At 44.9% G+C, this 21,162-nt stretch overlaps 3 protein-coding genes across 4 annotated transcripts; 1 reads left to right on the top strand and 2 right to left on the bottom strand.

Annotated features, from left to right (window-relative positions):
• Window positions 1-383: 383 nt before the first annotated feature.
• On the bottom strand, window positions 384-3,874 carry agxta (alanine--glyoxylate and serine--pyruvate aminotransferase a). The gene is made up of 11 exons (XM_035648520.2): window positions 3,531-3,874; window positions 2,750-2,942; window positions 2,595-2,659; window positions 2,409-2,509; window positions 2,247-2,317; window positions 2,051-2,135; window positions 1,871-1,969; window positions 1,682-1,751; window positions 1,116-1,211; window positions 853-981; window positions 384-740 (listed from the first exon to the last, which is right to left on the bottom strand). The coding sequence occupies exons 1-11, from the start codon at window positions 3,687-3,689 to the stop codon at window positions 633-635; spliced, it is 1,176 nt and encodes a 391-aa protein (XP_035504413.1). The 5' UTR covers window positions 3,690-3,874; the 3' UTR covers window positions 384-632.
• An 833-nt stretch (window positions 3,875-4,707) lies between these two features.
• Window positions 4,708-10,416, bottom strand: zgc:103559 (Allantoinase, mitochondrial). The gene is made up of 11 exons (XM_047336668.1): window positions 10,003-10,416; window positions 9,737-9,888; window positions 8,695-8,809; window positions 8,441-8,587; window positions 8,299-8,344; window positions 7,919-8,012; window positions 7,612-7,798; window positions 7,349-7,487; window positions 5,227-5,399; window positions 5,117-5,149; window positions 4,708-5,031 (listed from the first exon to the last, which is right to left on the bottom strand). Exons 1-11 carry the CDS (start codon window positions 10,159-10,161, stop codon window positions 4,870-4,872), a joined length of 1,407 nt encoding a protein of 468 aa, XP_047192624.1. The 5' UTR covers window positions 10,162-10,416; the 3' UTR covers window positions 4,708-4,869.
• A 556-nt stretch (window positions 10,417-10,972) lies between these two features.
• Window positions 10,973-19,569, top strand: LOC118318662 (tetratricopeptide repeat protein 39C). 2 transcript variants are annotated; one of them, XM_035648516.2, is made up of 15 exons: window positions 10,973-11,230; window positions 11,320-11,561; window positions 12,184-12,232; window positions 13,221-13,349; window positions 13,790-13,904; window positions 14,605-14,965; window positions 15,786-15,954; window positions 16,323-16,416; window positions 16,522-16,629; window positions 16,716-16,825; window positions 16,919-17,042; window positions 17,135-17,232; window positions 17,321-17,425; window positions 17,562-17,600; window positions 17,706-19,569. In XM_035648516.2, the coding sequence occupies exons 2-15, from the start codon at window positions 11,413-11,415 to the stop codon at window positions 17,793-17,795; spliced, it is 1,740 nt and encodes a 579-aa protein (XP_035504409.2). In that variant the 5' UTR covers window positions 10,973-11,230; window positions 11,320-11,412; the 3' UTR covers window positions 17,796-19,569. The 2 variants fall into 2 exon arrangements, with proteins under 2 accessions (XP_035504409.2, XP_047192623.1); XM_047336667.1 differs by having other exon boundaries at window positions 10,973-11,561.
• Window positions 19,570-21,162: the final 1,593 nt, after the last annotated feature.

The following is a 21,162-nucleotide window of genomic DNA, read 5'->3' as shown; positions in this document are numbered from 1 at the left end:
TTGTCTCATAATTAAGACTTTCTACCTCCATAATTTTTATTTAAATTTTTATTTTTTTTTATCTAAAACATCACTTTTATATCTACCAATTTTGACCTTTTTTCCTCTTCACTGGCAGAGAGCTTTGCAACCTGCTTTTGATATCAGTGTTTCCTGTGTTCATGTGATAAGGAATGGATTTGGGTGTTTGTTTGTTTTTTATCTAGTGTGCCATATTCTGGTGAATGGTGATGATCGTATTTGCCAGACATGTTTATTAAAATTCAGAGGGGGCTTTATTGCTTGACACTGTCTGCAGAGCCTTTTCATATTCTGCGGATGTTAGTGGGTTGTATCTAAAATATCTGTGAGATGAAAGAAGCCATCACAAGAAAACCCAGATGTAAACATGATTATTTTTTGTATTAGACTGAAAATCTAAAATAATAGAGTAACAAGTTTCGGTAACAGACTACACAGGTACTGCAGCTGTACGAGGACAAGTCCAATGTTCCCATTCAAATAATGACTGAACGGCAAAAAGAAAAAGCGACTACTGACAACAATCATTCTTTTTTTTTTTACACACAGTCCGTTGACTATATTAGCAACGCTGATTCAGGATCGTCTCTGCACCATCCAACAGAAACGCGTCACAGTTTGTTCTCATGGCAGTGTTTCATAGCATCTTTCAGTGCTGCCAACACCATGTCAACGTGGACCTTGCTGCTGTTGCATCCCATCAATCCCACACGCAGCACCTGGAAAGACCAGAAGAAACGGGGATTAAGGCTACACAGGAACTTTAAGCAACTTCTTGGTGCGCAAACAAAATGAGCAAAGAAGTGAGTCTATAGAAACGTAATATTTTACCAAGCCCACTGATGGTCCGAGCCCTCCTGAAATTTCTAAATTATGTGTTTTCATGATGTAGGCTGTGATCTCTTTCCAGTCATATCCACGAGGAGCAACAATTGTGGTAACCGTTGGCAGTCTTGCTTTCTGTAACAACCGTTAAAGTCAGAGTTGGTACATTTCCACCTTGTTTCATTTATGATAATTTTTCTTGTTTCAATAGCTACTAAATCCCACAAAAGTAAATAGAGTACATGCTTGTATAGAAACTCAAAACTCACTTTTTCTTTGACAAAAAGTTTGAGACCCATGTTTTCTAGGCCCGCATGGAAATATTCAGCCACTTCTTGATGTCTTTCCCATGACTTCTCCAGACCCTTAGACGAAAACAGAACATTATAGAACAGCATATGCCTGAGAATTCTCCAACAGAGGCTGATCGGAATGTGTTTAGCTTCATCTGTTCACAAAGTACTGGCGCAGGTCAGACGATCACTAAAGTTATTAGGATCCATCCTCAGAATTTCTGCACAGAATTTCACACAGGTTCTTTGAGTAGTCGTTGGAATATTTGAGTCTGGGGGACTGACCCACCAACAGACGGATACTGGCATGTCTGCAACGACGGCCCTAACATTGCTCGAGACAGCAGGTTACTGCAGCAGTGTTCAGCTTGCCTGTACTGTATATAGGCTCCATACCAAAGCAAAAGCTACCGTAGGTAATGGTTAATTCATATTTAAGCTTGACACAGAGGTGCGTTATATTGCTCAATGGCTGCAGAACTGTTGCGGCTCCGGACAAAAAAGCACAACCAAACGATTTTCCTTTCCGACGCTTGTCCCACCTCTTCAGCAAGGACAGCCAGGCTCTCCCTCAGAGAGTAAAACGCAGTGACTGGACCTGTGTGGTGATATCTATAGAGAGGAAGGGAAGAATAGAGAGTAATATGCAGACGTTTGTGCGAGAACGGCTAAACATGAAACCGCTGTTCGAAACGTGATCAGTTCCTGTCTGCAGGGGACGAATGTCTTACACTCGTGACGGCTTGCCGTCACATCCCCAGTAGTTTGCGAGCCACTTCAAGTCCAAGAAGAACGACACAGGCTTTGTCCTCCGGTTGAATATTTTCTGGCTGTGGACAAACTCAGCCTTAAACACACATTTAATCTTAAATCTATCACGTGCAGGCATGTGAGGTGTGTAGATATCTCACCATGCTCTGGCACTGAAGGAGATGGGCGCTGTGCCCGGCGGGGCATTCAGTACCTTCTGAGAGCCTGTGTATAGGATGTCTATCTCTTTCGATGCGGACAAAATAGAAAAAGGTTCTTAGTGACATCACAACAGATTATGAGGCACAGTAAAAATGTGCTAAATGTTTTCACCATCTGGCCGGGGTCAACCCTAACCTTGCTGGTCCATGTGTAGAGGGGCTCCTCCAATCGCAGCCACGGAGTCGACGAGAAGCAGGCAGTTATACCTGCAGGCACAAGTCACAACACATCTGCTATCATCCGCCTGTCTTTCCTTACAGATGTGACGACGACAGAGGTGTGGGCGTTGTGTCTCACTTGTGACACAGCAGTCCGATACCATCTAGGGGATGCAAGACCCCCGTGGAGGATTCTCCGTGTGCGAGGAAGAGCAGGACGGGCCTGTACTTTGCCAAGGCCTGCAATGAGACAACGGTACGATCACTCGCACTGCAGCTTTAACAGAAATTAGTAATTGATTAATGAAGTGCTGGGACTTTATACCTGCTCAATTTCTTCGTTAGTGAAGAAGCCTCCAGGCGGCGCCACAATGGTATTTACTTTGGCACCTGTTGGATTGACACAGGTTGTTTCTTTGTTATTGTCATGATCCTTCTATTTTAGGAATTTGAATGTCCTCATTCAATACTTTAGCGTACCGATCCTCTCCGCCATGTCTGCTGCTCGTTCTCCCCATATGCCATTCACGGCAGTCAGCACATTCTCCCCGGGCTCCACCGCGTTGAAGATGGCACACTCCATGGCGGTGTGGCCGGTGCCGCTCACGGCAAAGGTCATACTGTTGTGCGTCTGGAACATGTACTGGGTTCCACTTTTGATGTCATTCATTATCTGCAATGTAGAATGCAAACTGTCTGGTGAGGACAAGTAGTAAAAATAGAATATATATATATATTCTTCCACCCTGTTGCTTTTAGTAAGCAGCAGACTTGAGTGTGGTCTGAACTGCAACCCTTTGAATGTGGGCAAGTTACAAATCGCATGATAAAAAAATCAATCGGTGACAGTTCTGATGAATGATTAGTCATTTAAAGAAAAATTTGAACAAATGGTTCCAGCCTCCTAAATGTAAACAGTTGCTGGTTTCCTCAAACTGAATACCGTTTGAGATGTTTTTTGTATAGCACGATTTTAGAACTAACTAGTTAAATAAAATAACTGGTCAGATGGTCATCGGCACTACTAGCATGCTCTCCCATTCCCTCTGTTTCATACACACAATCAAACAAATGTGGCAGGAAATTGATACCCAAGTACAGTTGCATAATTAGATTTTAATCGTATTTTAATTTGATAATTTGGAATTATTATTCTGTCTTTGAAGCAGTGTCCGTGAACCACAGAGACAGTTTGTGCCAAACAGATGGACAATATTTTGCATTTTATGTGCCAGTGTCTTCCTGTGTTAAACACAGTTACCTCAAATATCTCCGGATGCATGTGTCCAATGACAGGATTGGCCCCGGCCTTCAGGATGCGAGGAGGAACATTGGACGGTCCCGGACCGAACATGTGGCGATGAGGAACCACCAGCGGTTTCTGCAGGCACTTTGGCGGCGGCACAGGGATGGACGACATGTTTCCAGCCGTGTGACAGGAGCAGTGAAACCACAAAGAGCCGTGGAAACGGATGAAGTGAGACCCGGCGGAGCACACCCCTCTGTTTGACCAGTAAGGTCCTCGGTCAGGGCAGAGGTCTGTCACAGCCTCTTTTTTTTTTTTCTTCTTCTGTCAACACTCACTGCTTTCTGAGCTCTGGTGCCTTGGTGTTTTTTCTACTTTTACAGATAAGGTTTACATGTTATGTCAATAATGTTAATTATTCACTACAGACTTAACTATTACACTGCTCTGCTGTTGCCCCAGTTAGCAGACAGTCCTCCAGGCTGAGCAGACAAGTGTAAGAGCACTCATAGCTGACATTTTAAATCCATTCATTGTAGCCTTTAAAGTTTGAATTGACAATATCCAAACAGTAGATTTCACCTGGATATTTGGAAATCGTATGAAATCCAAACATTGTTGGAACATTTGGAAATGCCTGGTTAAAGTGGAATAATTTAACGATATGAACATTATCACGCTGTGTGTGTGTGTGATGAATGGACAGATATATCACCAAACTAGGTGGAAATATTACTTGCGAGGGTATCTCCAGATGACTAACTTTTGCAGCTAAGTCAAAGGTCAATTTAAGATTTCTCTGTAAATGATATATCTACAGCAACAGTCTAGAGCTGAAATTGTAATTAAGAAAACATTGGACATGATCTGCGGCTTATTTAGATTAACCACTCATTTTCATCATATGGTATACATGATAATTATAAAAAAGTTAGCATTGCCTGGTTGGGTTTAATACAGCATGCAAGCAGGGAACGCATCACCACTCCGATACTAATTTTTTGAAATAAATTTCACTGAACAGGGCTGTATTGTCAGAATCCCCATTATTGTAAGAGACAGGAGAAAGAAGGCAGAAGAAACAAAGTGAACTCATGGGAAATCAGCAGTTCTAATGTGTTGCACTAGGTTTGCTCCACATGCTCTTAACATCCACTCTCACGAACAATATTAATACAATAAGACAAACATGTTGAGATGAAGAGTTTAATAAATGCTCTATTTTTTTTTAAAGAAGTTTTACTGAAGACGTCTTAACAATCTGTCAATGCAGCAGGTGATCCCAGTTCTGTTACCAAAGAAAACTGTAATGTGAAAATCATTCAGTGGGTTTGAGAGAAATGATAGATCGCCATCAGAATGCTTCACACAATGCTTCTTGAGTTTCCCTTGGAGGGATGAGGAGGTGTTTGCCCAGAGGCTCGGGGCAGAAGGAGCCTTCCCTGTACACCAGCTGTCCCCTGAGGATGGTGGAGCACACCACTCCTTGCAGTGTTTTGCCCAGGTAAGGGGTTATCTGCGCAAACGCGATCATATCGTCAATAACCTGTGCTTCCGATCCATCATACCTTTTGTTCGTCAAATGTGATAATTTTGCTCACCTTGTTTTTATGGTGTATGCCTGCCTCTTGAATCTGTGAAGTGCAACAGAAGGTGAAAGGAAGCTGAGCCCGTGTTAGGACTCTTGTTAATGATGTGGACCCGCACTGACCTCAAATTCCCTCTCTGGGTCCCATATGACCAAGTCGGCATCATGGCCGGGGCTGAGGCTGCCTTTCTGTTTGTCAAGACCGCACAGCTGGGCTGTTTTCTGGCTGAGAAGCCTCACCACATCAGACAGCTCGAAGCCTCTCTTACTGGCTGAACTCCAGAACAGAGGTAAACCTGGGGGGGGGGGGGGGGGGGGGGGCAATGATGACAGTAATAAACCATCCTGTAAAGATTGAGTCAACACCCTATGAAATATGCATTTTTCACATTTCATTCACGTCCCTTAATCCTCAACCCAAGTCCAATCACGCTAGATAGGGTCATTGGTCTGAGGTTTAGGACTAAAGCTCTGTGTCACTGTTGAAGTGTCGCGTGTCCGACTGCGTCCACTCACTGTGTCCAGAGCAGTAAATGATTATTCTGCCCCCCACACTGGAACACAGCGTTTGTTTGCCTCCCTGCAAACTTTGCCCATGTGCATACGTTATTCCTGTGATCAGACCTGGCGTGTTTTTTGCGAGTTTTAGCCAGCGTCGCCTTCAGCTGAGCCGCAGAGAGGATTTGTCATGCCGAGACAAATCCTGGCTCTTTATCTGTAAACTGTGATTAATGTGAAAGCTGTCGTGGCTCTGTGACAGCAGCCGCGGGAGACTTCACGGTGATGCCAGTGCATTTTTAAATTCAAAAGACAAAGCTTTATTTTGGTAAGGCAAAACACTTAGGGTGTCGATTTACAGACAAAACCTCTGCAGGAAGCATAAGTATAGTGACATCATCAATTCACTAATATGCCTCATATCAGAGAACATGACACACTGATGAGTCAATGACTTTGGATACAATATCGAGACAGAGACACTGCATATTGACCACTGGTATTTTTACACAAAGGCTGCCGGATTAACAGAGTATATTTACTAAAATTGGCATTTTCTGCTTAACTGCGCTCTTTCTGTTGTTTTCAGTTTGTCTTTGTAGACTGTCTCTAATGTCGAGCTCTGTTGTGATCAGTATTCCCGAGATGGATTCATTAATTTTTTATTTTTAGGAGCCTTGTTTTATTCCATTGCCTCTGCTGACTGAGAGATGTGTTCTGTGGTGATTGAGTATATCTAGCCTCTGAAATTGGCAGTACCTGCTCAACTGTGCTCTGCCTGTTGTTTGAGGTTTAACAATTCGTCCTTGTTGACTTAATCTAAGTGAGGTTTGTTGTTGCTTTAGATCCATTTTAGAAGATTTTATCTTCCCTGACTGAGGTCAGCTTAGCTGCTGTCGTTTCTCAGTGGTCAGTTAGGAGTCAGGGTGAGATCGAATTGTCAAGTTGTCTTAGGGAGCTTCCAAAATCTTGCAGTCACCCGGAAGTATTCGATCAGCAGCCACGATAAGAGCTGTTCCCATTCTCTAAACGCATAGGAAAGGAGCTTCAATGCTTCCTTTCCCATCTCCTTTAGCATAGTGTACACTGGACCTTGGTATGGGAAAGGAAAGGAGATAAAGTTGCCCACAATTCATTGCGGCAGCGATATTTAACGTGACGCGCCATGCGCGGATGTAAACGATTCAATCCGAAGGAGAAGAGTATGAATATGACCCAGAAGAGACGCACGTCATCATGTCAGTTACTGTTACAAACTCAGACTATAGTCATTTAGTGTTAAAAAAAATACAATAATAAGTGCAGTTTCAATGTTTGATTCTTATTAACATCAAACTGATGTTCGCTATAAAGCCGTTTGGCATTATTCTGTTGAGACTTATCTGATTATCTTATCTTATCTGACTTATCTTCCCACTAAGAGAGAGATTGTACAGTGGCCATGAGGAGATCTGCATATAATAATGGCAACTATCAGAATGTGGCAAATGTTTTCTCCAGTTTGCAGTAACACACTCAGCCAGCGGCCATAGCTTTTACAATGCTCACTGGGACCTTTATGGAGCAGAATGAATTTTGAGGTTGGACAACCTGGGACAGTTTATTTAGGGCGAAAGGTTGGATATAATATTAGAGTCCTGAGTCCGTGGAATATGTGTTCTATTGAGTTTTGCAGTGGTCCTGCATGAATTGCAACTTTTATTGTTGCACCACTGGGAAAGTGTGTTTGTCACCAGTCCATAGTTACCAAACTGTAGAGAAGAAATTCCCCCCCAGGCCTGAGTGAAGTCTCCGCTCTCCAGGTTCTTCAGATCAGGGGTACAGGGAGAGTGGTCAGACACCACCATGTCTATCTGCCCGGCTTTCAGAGCAGACCATAGCAGCTCCTGGTGGGTCACAATCCATCATGTACCATCAATCAAAGAATTAGGAAGTTAGTCCCACCCTGCTGAATGTCGAGGCTTAATGAAAATACAGCAAGTCTGATTTTCCTCATCCTGTTCCTTTTACCCGGTTATCAGATCCTCTGATGGGAGGACAGCACTTGAACTGTGTGGCCCCTGCGGGTATGTTCTCCGCACACAGGCTGAGGTAGTGGTGGGTCGTCTCCACCGTCAGCGGGGCCCCGGCCCGCTGCGCCTCCTGGATCATTTCCAGTGGCTTTGCCGAGGACAGGTGAACTATGTGGCACCGCACCCTGGAACAGATAGATGAGGTTGGCTTTGGCTTCATCAGTGATACAGACGCGCGCAAAAAACCTATCCACAACGATCTGCCATGATATTGTGGTTATTAATCAACATGCCCATGTTCTCACTTGTACTGCAGGCAGAGTTCTGTAACCGTGCGAATGGCCTCCACTTCCATGACATCTGGCCTGGACTGCAGAAACGTGGAGTAGTGACAGGGGTCTAACATGGAAAAAAGGTTTGGAGCATGTCAGAGTTTGCTGCTGAAAATATTTTCTGTAAAGGAAAATACCACCTGATTTTCTTAGAAATTATTTCCTAAGAAATCGTTTGAACTGAACCAAAAAATTGTGGTAACAAACTGATTATAAATGTGGTCGGTAAAAATGCGTTTTTCGTGTGTTGAACAAAGACACAATATCATCACAATATTGTTATTGATCAACTGGGGCAAAATACTTCCTGTAATACTTAATTTGTCCACACTGCCAAGCCCTCACGTTCTCACCTGCAGTCTCCTCTGAAGGCTGCTGAACATCCAACTCTGCATGAAACTGGAGGAGACAAAGCATCAGAAATATATTTCAATTAAAACACTGTACTTTATGTCACCCCGTGGATTTGATGAATCTGACATTATGGTAAATCACCAGCAGGACGCTCCCTGTGCCTTGCAGCTGCTTCATGGCTGCATGTAGATCGCAGGCGGTCACGTGGGGAAACTCCTCCACCCCGCTATGGATGAGGAAGCATTTGAAGCCGGCCACTCCGGCCTGGATCATCGGCTGCAGATCTAGCTGTAAGGAGACATCTGCTGTTTTGTCTTTGATCCCAACTCAGTGCAGTCTGGCAGACAATCTTGTGTTCGTCTTGGACAAGCTGCTCCGCTGCGGGCCGACTGTACCTGGTTGCCGGGAATCACTCCTCCCCAGAAAGCCGTGTCCACGAAACACTTCCCCGTCGCCTCCCGCAACTTCTCGTGAAAATGATTGAGTGTGGTGGTTGGAGGGATGCTATTTCTGAGTGAATTTCAGGAAACAAGACAAAAATTGGGCACATTCAGTTTCTCTGTGCTATTGTAAGTCCAAGGGCTAAGAACATCTTTGTCTTAAAAACCTTCTCTGAAACAAGACCTTTCCATTTTCATAGATTTAAGATGGAAAAAAGATGGCAGTTGTTGTTTTGTTTTGTTGTTGAATTGTCTGAATGTATTTAGAGCAAAACAAAGCTGCGGCTGGTAGAGCTTCGTGGGTTACATCACTAACGTTGGTACAGAAGACAAGGGATTTTTCTCGATTCCCGGTCAGGACCTAGGATTCCCGAAGGCACGGCCCTACATGCTACCTGCCTACCTCTGATATGTAACCGATTATTGTAAGTCGCTTTGGACAAAAGTGTCGGCGGAATTGATGTAATATAATAATATAATACAAAATTCGGCAGCCCACGTAGTTCTAAAGATTATACTTGTATACTCTAAAGATTAATAAAACCAGTAGCTCCATTAAGCACTAAGAAGAAAAATGTCAATTAAATAAATGAATACATGAAATAATAAAATAATACACTAATAATATGATATACTAATATACCTTTTTCAACATTTATATTTAAAAAAAAACGTGTACAGCGTGTCATACCCACCACAGAAACTGCCAACTACGAAACATAAAATGGAACTATTTGTTACTCGCGTGATATGAATATAATAGCTCAAGAAAAATTTTAAAACCTCATAAGGGAAAAGTAAAGAGGTACACAGGTATAATAGTTTGCAGGGATAACACAAACAAGACGCATGGGACCCTTGGGAGTCACATTCGCCCCCTCATCCAAGAACTGTACGAGTCTCTTGGATGCCAGGCCACGTGTCTCCAGGTATCCACAGACGAGTTCCAACGCCATGGGGGGGGGGGGGGGGGGGGAGGGGGACGTGTCCAACTTACAGGGGCATGTCCACGACGGTCGTCACCCCCCCGGCCGCAGCAGCCCTGGTGGCGGTCCAGAACCCCTCCCAGGAGACGCGTCCCGGCTCATTCACGTGGACGTGGGAATCCACGAGGCCGGGCATCACCACACTGTCGCCCACGTCCAGCACCTGTCAATCACAGGTCGCATCCGTCCGACGTGACACGGTCAGTCAAACGGCTGTGCGAGGCATTCCGAGGAGAGAGACGTGTGAGACGTGTCGGAGGAGCGTGCTGCAGCTCACCTCGTCCTCGTCGTCGTCGTCGTCCCCCGCGGGGAAGAGGCTGCCCGAGAGGATTCGGTGGATCCTCCCATCCTTTATTCGGACGACGGCGGGGCAGAGTCGGTGGCCCATCAGCACCCTCTGACTTCTCACGGCGCCGACGGTGGAGCCGAGCTCCATGTCTGTGCTGCCTGGCTGCTGACTCTGTCAACTCGATCGGTGCGACCGGTTCGGTGGCCTCGGGGCGACACGGTTTTGACACGGTTCAAAGTTCTCCGGAGGCATCGGTTGACCTTTCTCTGTTGACCGATTCGTGTCGCTGCAGGAGGGAGGTCGCAGGCTCGGCCGGTCGTCCCATCGAGGACGCCGCGGTGTTCTTCGCAACCTGAGGGAAAACTTGTCCTCCTGTTTCTGTAGCTGTATGTGGGCGGGGCCAGTGTAGGTTCTAAGTCTACAGCACACAGTTGTTTACAAGAGCCTCGTCAAGTGACGTCAAAGTTCACCAGACTGTTGGATTTAACTTTAACATGTTCCGGCTGCAGGAACATAATGTTGGTGAATTCCTACTCAGCAGATCCCTTAGCATCCTTATCAGTGAGCAGTTTGCTTTAATGTGCATATTTCAAGGTTTGCATTGCCAATAGCTCATTCATTTATGAATTTATTGACATCAAACCACCTCTCATGTGTCTGTGACATCCTCTCACAACTTCCACAGCTGTTAGTTTGTGGGGGGAAAAAAAACCTTAGCAAATCACTTAGCATCCTTATCAGTGAGCAGTTTGCTTTAAATGCATTAAATAAAAACTGTCCAAAGTGAAGCCTGGAGCAGCTCCATGACTGTCCCCATATCTCCATTGGCCGACGATGGGAGGAGAGGGCTATGGTGGGGTGGGGGTGTGAGTGATGGGGGCCGACAGGATGCAGCTTCGCCTCAGCGGGCTGCCTCCCTCCGTCCGCGCGGCGGTGCGCCGTGCGTAATGACGCCGGGCCGCTTGACGCGCGCGACGCGGGGCTGGCACAGCGGCACCGCACGGCGCGGCACGGCACGGCAGCCCGGGTCCTCCTCGCTCTGTTATGTAACGCGTCGGATGCTGCGAGGTGACGGATTCGGCGGATCGACTGACGGACAACCGCGCGTTGGCGACCGATCGCGCAGAGGTCCGCCGCCCGCCATGCTCACTGCGAATCGCCGGAGGGCAGCGTGATCGCGTCCGTCTGGACATCAGTGGCCTATCCTCCTCCCGAGGTGCACAGACGTCTGGAGCCTGCGGGAGCTGCTTTCTCCCCTCTCTCTCTCTCGCTCTCTCTCTCATCTTTTTGTTTTGTGCCAACCAGAGACGCGTCCTCATCCAGCGGAAATCAACCAATGCGGGTTTGTTTCGGAGACGCATCGAGATCACACTCTGCCTCCGAGCTGCGGTACGAACAATGGCGGGTCCCGAGCAGCAGCAGCAGCAGCAGCAGCAGGTGGAGGAGAAGGCGGAGTACGTCGATGATGCTGAGATGGCCCTGCAGGGCATCAACATGCTGCTCAACAACGGATTCAAGGAGAGCGACGAGCTCTTCAAGAGATACAGGTAATCTGATCTGTTAAAGTGATCTGCTGCTGCAAGCCCGGATTTGTTATATCACCACCAATATCCTAGATCCATGTTCATCTAAAATACTGAGTATAGCATGTACTGTACACACAGTGGCCTCATGCATTAAAACGGCATAATTCAAATAGATGGTTTCTTTCACTGCTTCCGGGAGGTTACAGATCGCCAGAGGTTGTTTATCAGTGAGCGAGGGTCTGTGGCACCCAGGGGTCGGTCTTACCTGCCACCCCCTCTAGATTCCACCTCCTACGGAAGAGGAGGAATTTTTTTTAGTCTTATCGTATCACGACACTGTCAGATCATTGCAACTCGAGGCTTACGCATGTGACCAGTGTGTGGATTGTTCTATCCTGATCCGAGCCAGTTTCGGACACTTTCCCCTTCTTCAAGGAATCGCTCTCTCTCTCTCTCTCTTTCTCTCTGTCTGTCTCGCATGTCCAACAGAAAGTGTCCCGTGTGGCTGCACCTGCCTCCAGAATGCGCCAGCAGGAAAAAAAAGTTCTCGGCGTCCCCTCCTAGATACGCGCACGATCCGTTTCCCGATCTTGTGATTATTTTAATGTTGTGTTTTGTGGTCGCCTTTTCCCCCTCTCTGTAGGACCCAGAGCCCACTGATGAGCTTTGGGGCCAGCTTCGTCAGTTTCCTGGTGAGTGTCCTCTCAGCTGCCGATCAAATGGTCAAATGAAACACCAGTGAGTGCTAAGAAATAGCAAAACAGCTATTAATGTAATTGGTAAAGCGGCAGAGGAGTTAGATCCAAGCCCAATACCGTCACAGTTCATTTTCTCCCCTTCAGGGAACCACACAGTATCAAGGCCCCATTGTGTCAAACTGGCTGCATCGTTGTCACCACTGGCAACCTCTCCCTTGCCTTTCCGTACCATTAGCATAATGGATGCATCTTTCTCTCAAGAACAGCAGAGAAGCACATCTCCAGAATGCTGCATCCGCCGCTGATGAACGCGGGGGAGTTTTCACAGTGTGGTGTTCACACACACACACACACACACACACACACACACACAAGCACACGCACGTTAGCACTCACTGTCTCTGCCCCTCGTGTCGACGCTCGCACACCATAGGAAGCCGGGGATGATGTCAGCCTCTGTCCCCCGGATGCTAAATGGCCTTGAGGGCAGTGGGGGTGGTGGTGGCATCTTCTGACCATCATGGCAAGCCTCAGTGTGTGCACCGGGATAATTAAATGCGGAACAAGAAATCTTATGTAAGCTAATGTGAAACCACGAGGGCCCGTCCCCTCATAGTCTCTTGAATATACGGTATTATATAAAGTATGTCCTCCTTCCTTCACGTGTGACCATTTCCTGCCTGGTTCAGGCTGATCTCTAATGGTTTTGCGCGTCATCACAGCAAAGATGTTCTACGGTATTTCTGCCCCGAACGCACAGCTGTACAGATGTCTCCGTGTTTCTCCATTCATTGTTATACAGAAAGAGCCCTTTTGTCTTTGCCTGCGTTACAGAACACCCCTTCTCCTTATTTAAGCTCAAGCGTAGATTTGCTCTTAAATATCAAGACTAATCAAACAACACAGGGGGTTTTTAATCCGCCACGTGCCAAGTGAACCAAAAACAGAGCGTCTAAGGAATTGCGCTGCATTTCGCTTTCAGAACGCCATGATGACATTCGAGGAGGAAAAGATGCAGACAGCCTGCGATGACCTGAGGACCACTGAGAAGCTGTGCGAGAGCGACAGCGCCGGAGTGATCGAGACAATCAGAAACAAGATAAAGAAGAGTGTGAGTGACAAAACTGTGTGTACTGACCGTTGATGGCAATTGGGAACGTATAAATTAAACTCCTGATCATCGTACCGCTGACCTGAGGTGATCTTGATAGCATCAAGTGAGCAAACTGGTCTCGGTTGCTGCTGACATCTCCGAATATCACAGCCAGAACAGGCTGCACTTCAGATAACAACGTTTGTATCCCTCGGCATCGCTCCTAATGATGCAGGCGGCGGTGAGATCATGCCAAACCTACTCGCAGATTGAATTAGTACTTCTGTGAAATGTAATCAGCAAACTGAATGAGCAGTGTGGGGCCTGTCTAGCAGCTGTGGGGAGGAAAAACTTCTTGCTCCCCTGGCGAGCAGCCAGTGGGGGGAAGCAAGTCGCAGGGTGCTTGTTGTGCATACTGATGACTGAAAGTGTGTTGTGTCTGCGCGTGCGCGTCACAGATGGACTCCCAGCGGTCGGGCGTGGTCGTCGTGGACCGCCTTCAGAGACAGATCATCGTCGCCGACTGTCAGGTGTACCTCGCCGTGCTCTCCTTTGTCAAACAGGAGCTCTCTGGTAAATACGAGCCGAGCGCCTTTTATGTTGTCACATGGTAACCAGTGTTTGGCACACAATGTCAACACGGTGGTGTCTGCGTACTGTCTAATGTGAAATATTTGTTTAACGAAAGGAGCACCCAAGTGACTTAGAAATGTCATATTATCATAAAGGTGTGTGGTGTGCAGGGGACACATTGAAACAAGAAAGAGGTCAAGATGGAAGTAGCAGAAGGGCCGAGATATTCTGACTTTATGTCCTTCAAAAACACTGGATCCTACATTTCCCATAATGCAACCAATGGCATGTTAATGCTAGACCCTCCCCTCGGCTATCATCAGGGTTATTATCTCAGATGTGAGAAAACTTCCTGTAGTGCCACCAAAGACATTGTATAACAGTTTTAACAGGTTGCGTTGAACATTGCTCCTCATTCAAGTAATGTGCCCCTGTAGTTTATTTGATCAATTAAGTGCTTAAACAATTATTTAATGAATGGATTAATGATTAATTAGTTAAGTGATAGAAAAAAACACAAATGTCAATATCAATTGTGTCTTATTGTAAATTGTAATTATCTTCGGGTTTGATCTGGTGATCTTGGTTTGGTCAGATGTACCTTTCTAATTGGATTAATGAAATCATGTTAAGCATAATCATTATTTGCTTATTGAATTATCGGAAATCATGGTCTCCTGTTAATTGTTTCCAACAACAGCATATATCAAAGGAGGCTGGATTCTCCGCAAGGCGTGGAAAATGTACAACAAGTGCCACAGTGACATCAGCCAGCTGCAGGAGGCCTGTCAGCCGAGCTCCTCGGTCAACCAGGACTCCCTCTCGGCGGACAACGCCAACCACAACGCGCCGTGTGAGAACGGCGTGACGCCCGAGGCCTTGGACCGGCTCAAGGGCTCCGTCAGCTTCGGCTACGGCCTCTTCCATCTGTGCATCTCCATGGTGCCACCGCACCTGCTCAAGATTATCAACCTCCTCGGTTTCCCCGGCGACCGACTCCAGGGTCTGTCCTCTCTCATGTACGCGAGCGAGAGCAAGGACATGAAGGCACCGCTGGCCACGTGAGTAGGCGCAGCTCGAGTCGTTTCAGAGAGACCGACTTTGATTTATTGTCTTAACTCTAAGAGTTTAAAGCTGCTCTTATCAATACATTTGGATCAAATGAAGGTGTTTTGTGAAAAGTGGATCTATAGAGACGAACACACACAGATAATTATCACCCGACCTGCTTCGGTTTCATGATCTGCAACTTGTGTCGTTGGGTTCACCCACTGTAAACTATCGTTCCATCACCCAAGGCAGACAAAGGTCGCAACTAGTTGGTGAACATAGTGGAGCAATTCACAGCAAAAGAGCCACATTTTTCTTATCAAGAGCGCAAGAGCAAGCATTGCAGTTACATTAATCAAATGGATGTGTATGTAAGCAACACATTGCCATAACTTTTGAGTATAAGGTGATATGTTAGTGTTGTTTAACTAAGGGGTCAAAATCAATGAAAGTTGCTTTAAACTAGTGTTTATTTTTTCTCCGTCGTAGGTTAAATGATGTCCAGTGGAATTCTGTTTTGCAATCCTACAAAATAAATAAAATACAGCAAGAGCAAAAATTGCTAAATTTGAAAAACACATTTATAGAATCAACCCATAAACCCATCTGCTTTTGAAAGAACTTTCAAATGAAACCTCAGTAGTAAAGGTTTGTTTGTCTGAGCAGGAACGTAGCTGATGGCAGGTTTAAGAGTCTAGCAGGAGCATGCGCACCACGTCAGTGTCCCTTTTTCTGTCAGATCTCAAGCATATTATTGACCTTTCATGTATGTCAAGGTTAACACACACCCTCCGGTTGAGATCAGCCTGTTGTTGTTGTTGTGCTGCTCAGGTTGGCCCTCTTGTGGTACCACACAGTGGTGCTGCCGTTCTTTGCTCTGGATGGCTCGGACACGCACGCGGGGCTGCTGGAAGCCAAGGGTATTCTGCAGAGGAAGTCGGTGGTCTACCCCAACTCGTCGCTCTTCATGTTCTTTAAAGGACGGGTTCATAGGCTCGAGGTATGTACCCCAGGCTCAGGGCTGGTAACGATCAGCAATAGATGAGTAAACTTTAGCTATTGACAGAAGGTACAGGCTTTAATAATCTTGAATATTATGTGTTTGTAATGAACCCAAACGTTGTCCGGCAAACACAGAGAAGACAAAATTCATTTTTTACAGAAGAATCTGAAAAGATCAACCAGTCGAGAAAACTCTGTTCAAAGAAACATAATGATTATGCATGACGGACCGGTTCATCACTCACCAACACGTGATCAACCATCCACTTATCTAACTGTCATCCAGGCCGTGCACCACATTTGGGTCTAACATAATTACTGTTAGCTGTCGGTGTGTGTGTGTGTTCTCTCCTCCCCTGTCCCCAGTGCCATATCAACAGTGCTTTGGCCTGTTTCCACGATGCATTAGAGCTTGCATCGGACCAAAGGGAGATCCAGCACGTGTGTCTCTACGAGATCGGTACGTGTTTTATCCGACGGGTCAGTCGTGACACACTGCCGCCAGGCGTTGCGACGCAGCGCTCAGGATTCATTTTGGCTCTCGTCTGCTTTGTCATGGTGGCAGGTTGGTGTAGCATGATAGAGATGAATTTCGAGGATGCGTTCAGGTCGTTCGAGAGGCTGAAGAACGAGTCGCGCTGGTCGCAGTGCTACTACGCCTACTTAACCGGCGGTGAGCCTCGCACGCATTGACAGACAACTTTGCACTGTCGGGATGCGAAACCTGTGTTCCATACAGTCCCTCGTGTGTTTGCCCAGTGTGTCAGGGTGCGGCCGGTGACCTGGACGGAGCAAGTGGCGTTTTCAAAGATGTGCAGAAGCTGTTCAAGAGGAAAAACAACCAGATAGAGCAGTTTGCTGTGAAAAGGGTTGGTCCAGCTATAAATATAACCCCTTTCCCCCCCCCCCCCCCCCTCTTTCTCAAGTCATGACATGTGTGTCCGTCTGTTTTCCATCTGCAGGCTGAGAGATTGAGAAAGATCTCCCCCACCAGAGAGCTATGCATCCTCGGTGTGGTTGAAGTGCTATATCTGTGGAAAGCACTTCCAAATTGCTCCTCAACTAAATTGCAGATAATGAATCAGGGTGAGTGTTCATGTTCTTAGCTGCTGTAAGATTTCAAAGAATTTTATTTATTTTGTATGTGTGTGTGTGATGATATTTTCTTGTCTGGTCAGTGTTACAGAGTTTAGATGAGGCCTCGTGCAGAGGCTTGAAACATCTCCTGCTTGGTGCCATTCACAAATGTCATGGAAACATGAGAGATGCTCTTCAGGTATGAGCCCACGCTGAGTACGTGAATGGTGCACATAATAATCTACACTGCCAATGTCACTCATGTAGCCATTCTGTCTGTAATCCAGTCATTACAGCTGGCTGCCAAAGATGTGTACGGACGGCAGATCAACTCTTATGTGCAACCATATGCCGTCTATGAACTGGGATGTATACTCCTTGCACAACCTGAGGTCTGACTGTTGCACATTGCATTCATATGTTTTCAGTTAATATAATGATGAAGAAAATGTCCCTTTTATGTGAATTCTACTGATGAGGCCTTGTGCTCAGTTATAACCCACTGTACCTTTTTATTTTGCAATCCAGACAGTGGGAAGGGGAAGGTCATTGCTACTTCAAGCAAAGGTAAAATATTCACACAGTAATCAGCAAAATGTGCATTTATTACTATATATTTTTTCGCCTACAGTATATTAATATGTTACGACTAAATCTCTGTCGTGTTTTCAGGAGGATTTTACAGGCTATGACTTTGAGAACAGGCTCCACGTCCGCATCCATTCGGCCCTGGCCTCGTTGAAGGAAGTAGTGCCCCAGTGATTCCGGGAAGGAGAAGCTATGTATGCTCGCGGCTTTTGACGACAAGTTTTAAAGCCATTCAGAACAAACTGTTTGACATCCGAGTGAACTGGCTCCTGCGTTTGTTCATCCTTCTGAGGGATTTTTGAGAAATACGCTTGTTTGTCATCTTACTCACTGCTCGGGCTGATATGAATACTTGGCCGCGAGCGCGACAACAAGGAAGTATATTTCATCATATCGCTAACTGTAACTGTTCCTTTAAGTGTTTTCTGCACCCACATGTATTAGCTAGCTGGTAACAATTTTCCCTCAATAACTTGTGCATTTGGAGGATTTCCGTTACGCCTCCACCCTTTCAGTGAGCAAATTCAGCACGTAAAAGTAACCCTCTAATGAGATCATACTGTACTCCCCTTAAAAGCAACTTTACAAAGAGTAAAAAAAAAAAGAAAGATGCAGATAATTGTGTTTTCCACCTTCTTTAAAAACATGACATTTGAACATCTTACGCAAAGTAATGCAATATCATTAATAATTCCTTTGGCGTATCATGAAGAAGGTTAGGCAATATATGTCACATTTAACATTTTATCTGTTCTTATAGAGGACTTAATGGGTTATTAGATTTTCAGCAGTTATTTAATAAGTAGTGCTTCTCATAAAAATGTCAAAATCTGCTTGTCAAATTGCAAAAAGGACATGGGGACACATGTACACACTTTCAATGACAAACTTGTAGTCTCATTAGATATTGATCACGTCAAATCTCACACACACACACACGCACCGTAGTAACAACTAGGCTGCCGTGAGTCACACCCAAGTCGTAAGACGTGATACATTTTCAGTACTTGAGTAACACACACTTCTCAATGCCGTAGTGATGTTCTGTGAGAACGCCAGGTGTTGGATCCGTGCACTATGCGTGGTATGGCAAGGTAACAGTGGCTTTATCGAAGTCAAATGTTCCTGTATGTCCAACTGTGCCAATACATCAAGGTCTTATAATGCAGTACCTTCGGTACTGGGATTTTACCACTGACTGGTGCTGCTTACTGGCAGCACACCAAACATATATTAGTAACTACTTTTTTTTGATAGTGTTTTAGTGATACAAGCTTTTTAATTAGTCCATCATAGTGAAACGTTTATTTATTACATAGCCAGAGTTGTACTTTAACAAGCGTCATTTACATAATGCTATTTTAGTCTTGAACCTTCAAATCCTGTAAGATAGACAGCGGTGTTATTGATCAAGCTGGTTCAAAAGTATAATCTTGGATTGGATAAGGAGTTATGTTTCTGTAGTAAGATCCTCAACACAGTTTTACACTGTACATATGAAGTCTCCTGTGCAGGGTTTTTCCTTCTGAATCGTGGTCATCTGAGCAATATAAGCAAGAGAGCATTTTGATTTACAAAGGTTCTCAACTATGACTATAGGTGTTTTTTCATCTCATGTTCAAGAAAGCAGAGGGATACATTTTATTTTGCTCACGCTTAGCTGGTCCGACAAAGCCAGTCATCCTGCTGTGGCTGTGGTGGATGTTAATTGTGGTAAAACGTTAAGGCGACCACTGTTCGGGTGGTTGGTGCAATGCAAGTGGTGTTGTGAACAGTGAAATGTCAATAAGATGTCACTTACCTGCCGTACCAAAAACCTCTGTCACTAAGACTTTTTTCCTTTTGTCATGAGATTTTGTTGAAATTGCGGTTACATGTAAGGATGATGGTGTTCCAATGTGTCACCGAACTCTACAATAAACGGTTCTCCATTAACCTAGACAAATAAGTGCTTGTTTTCTTTGCGTAGGATTTTTTTTTTTTGGTCGTTGAAACTGTACGGCTTTTTATGTCAGATGTGCAATGGTTGCAGTGTCGATGGTGCCTGAGAGGCAAACGCGTCTACATTTTGTTCTGTCATACTGCTTCTGCACCAAACCAGTTCTTCATAAGCCAAGGAGGGCACCGCTCTGATCCGCAGGAAATGAGGAAGGGGCTCTTGTGAGAAGCTTCTTCTTTGGCAAGCGTCTGGCCTGGAACAACCAGGAGACAAACACTGAGGTGATGTCTAAAAGTTTATTCCCATTGTGTTCTTTTGACGTAAAAGCGAATGTGGCAGACAATCAGACAAACCTTAAATGTGCCTGTTTAACCACTGTTCAATGTCTTATTGCCATGTCTGGTTGTCTGCAACCATGATGTCATGATGAAGTCAGAAAATGACATCATGCATGGTTCAAAACTGCATTTTTCGAGTTGTCTCTGCATCCTATAGGATTGTAGACGCAACCTAAAGCTGATATAGATCGAAAAATATTTTAAAAAAAACAACAGGTGCACACTGAGTTTCTGCATCGCCCCTCCTCTATCATTCCTTACTTTTTATCTAGCTACACTATCCATTTATCTTTTGTTCCACCAGAGGGAGCCTTTCTCAGAGGCAGCCTGTGGGAAGTGCTGTGTACTTTATATACAGTCTATCTAGTGTATGTTCCCACATCTTGATACAATTACAATTGAGAAAGCTCCACAAAAATATATTGAGCCAAACAAGAATGTAACTAAGTACATTTGCTCAAGTATTATACTTAATATAAAGTGTACTACTTACTCCATTTCAATAATTTGACAGATTCATTAACTTGAAAATTCTAAAAATAAGAAATAAGAAAATCAACAAATAAATAGTGATGTAGATTATTATAGATTGCAAAATATTATATGAAATAGTTCAAATTAGCCCCACCTTTACAACAAATGTTATTCATAAAGCTACACTATCAAGATAAATAAAAAGTGGGTGAAACATGATTTGGTTATTGCTAATTGTGTCATTATCCATCCACCGCATATGATTACATTTTTAGATTTCTTAGTGGTAATTCTGCAATACTGTGTGTGTGTGTGTGTGTGTTCATGTAGTTTATCATCATTTTATTCTCATAATAATTTATTCTTACAAATTTCAAATTCAGTTAACTATTATATATTGTATAAATTATATATATATATATATATATATATATTATAGTCTCTGTTGTTTCCATGTTGAATATGATTAGGGCGGGAGTATGGGCGCTCTACATGCTCTGATAGAAACACACCAAAGAGTGTCTCTTTAAGGAAACATGTCTGTCACACTAGGCTCAAGGCGGCAGCTCACTCAAACAATAAATTATTCAGGCATCTGCGCAACTGAATTTAGACATGGCAGAGCGGAGCCGGAAGGCTGGGCACAGACAATACCCCGGGCTCTTCCTCCATTTTCCTGTAGTGGACGCTGGTCCTCCTAAATAATCAAAAGACATTTGCTTTTCACGCTCACTTCTAAAACTGAGCCGTCAACTCGGCCTACTTCACTTTAACACAGAGAGGACTGGGT

This window comes from Scophthalmus maximus, chromosome 13, assembly GCF_022379125.1.
Source record: "Scophthalmus maximus strain ysfricsl-2021 chromosome 13, ASM2237912v1, whole genome shotgun sequence".
Classification (NCBI taxonomy): Eukaryota; Metazoa; Chordata; class Actinopteri; order Pleuronectiformes; family Scophthalmidae; genus Scophthalmus; species Scophthalmus maximus.
The sequence above is the reverse complement of the archived record's forward strand: the minus strand, read 5'-3'. Positions and strand labels throughout refer to the sequence as shown.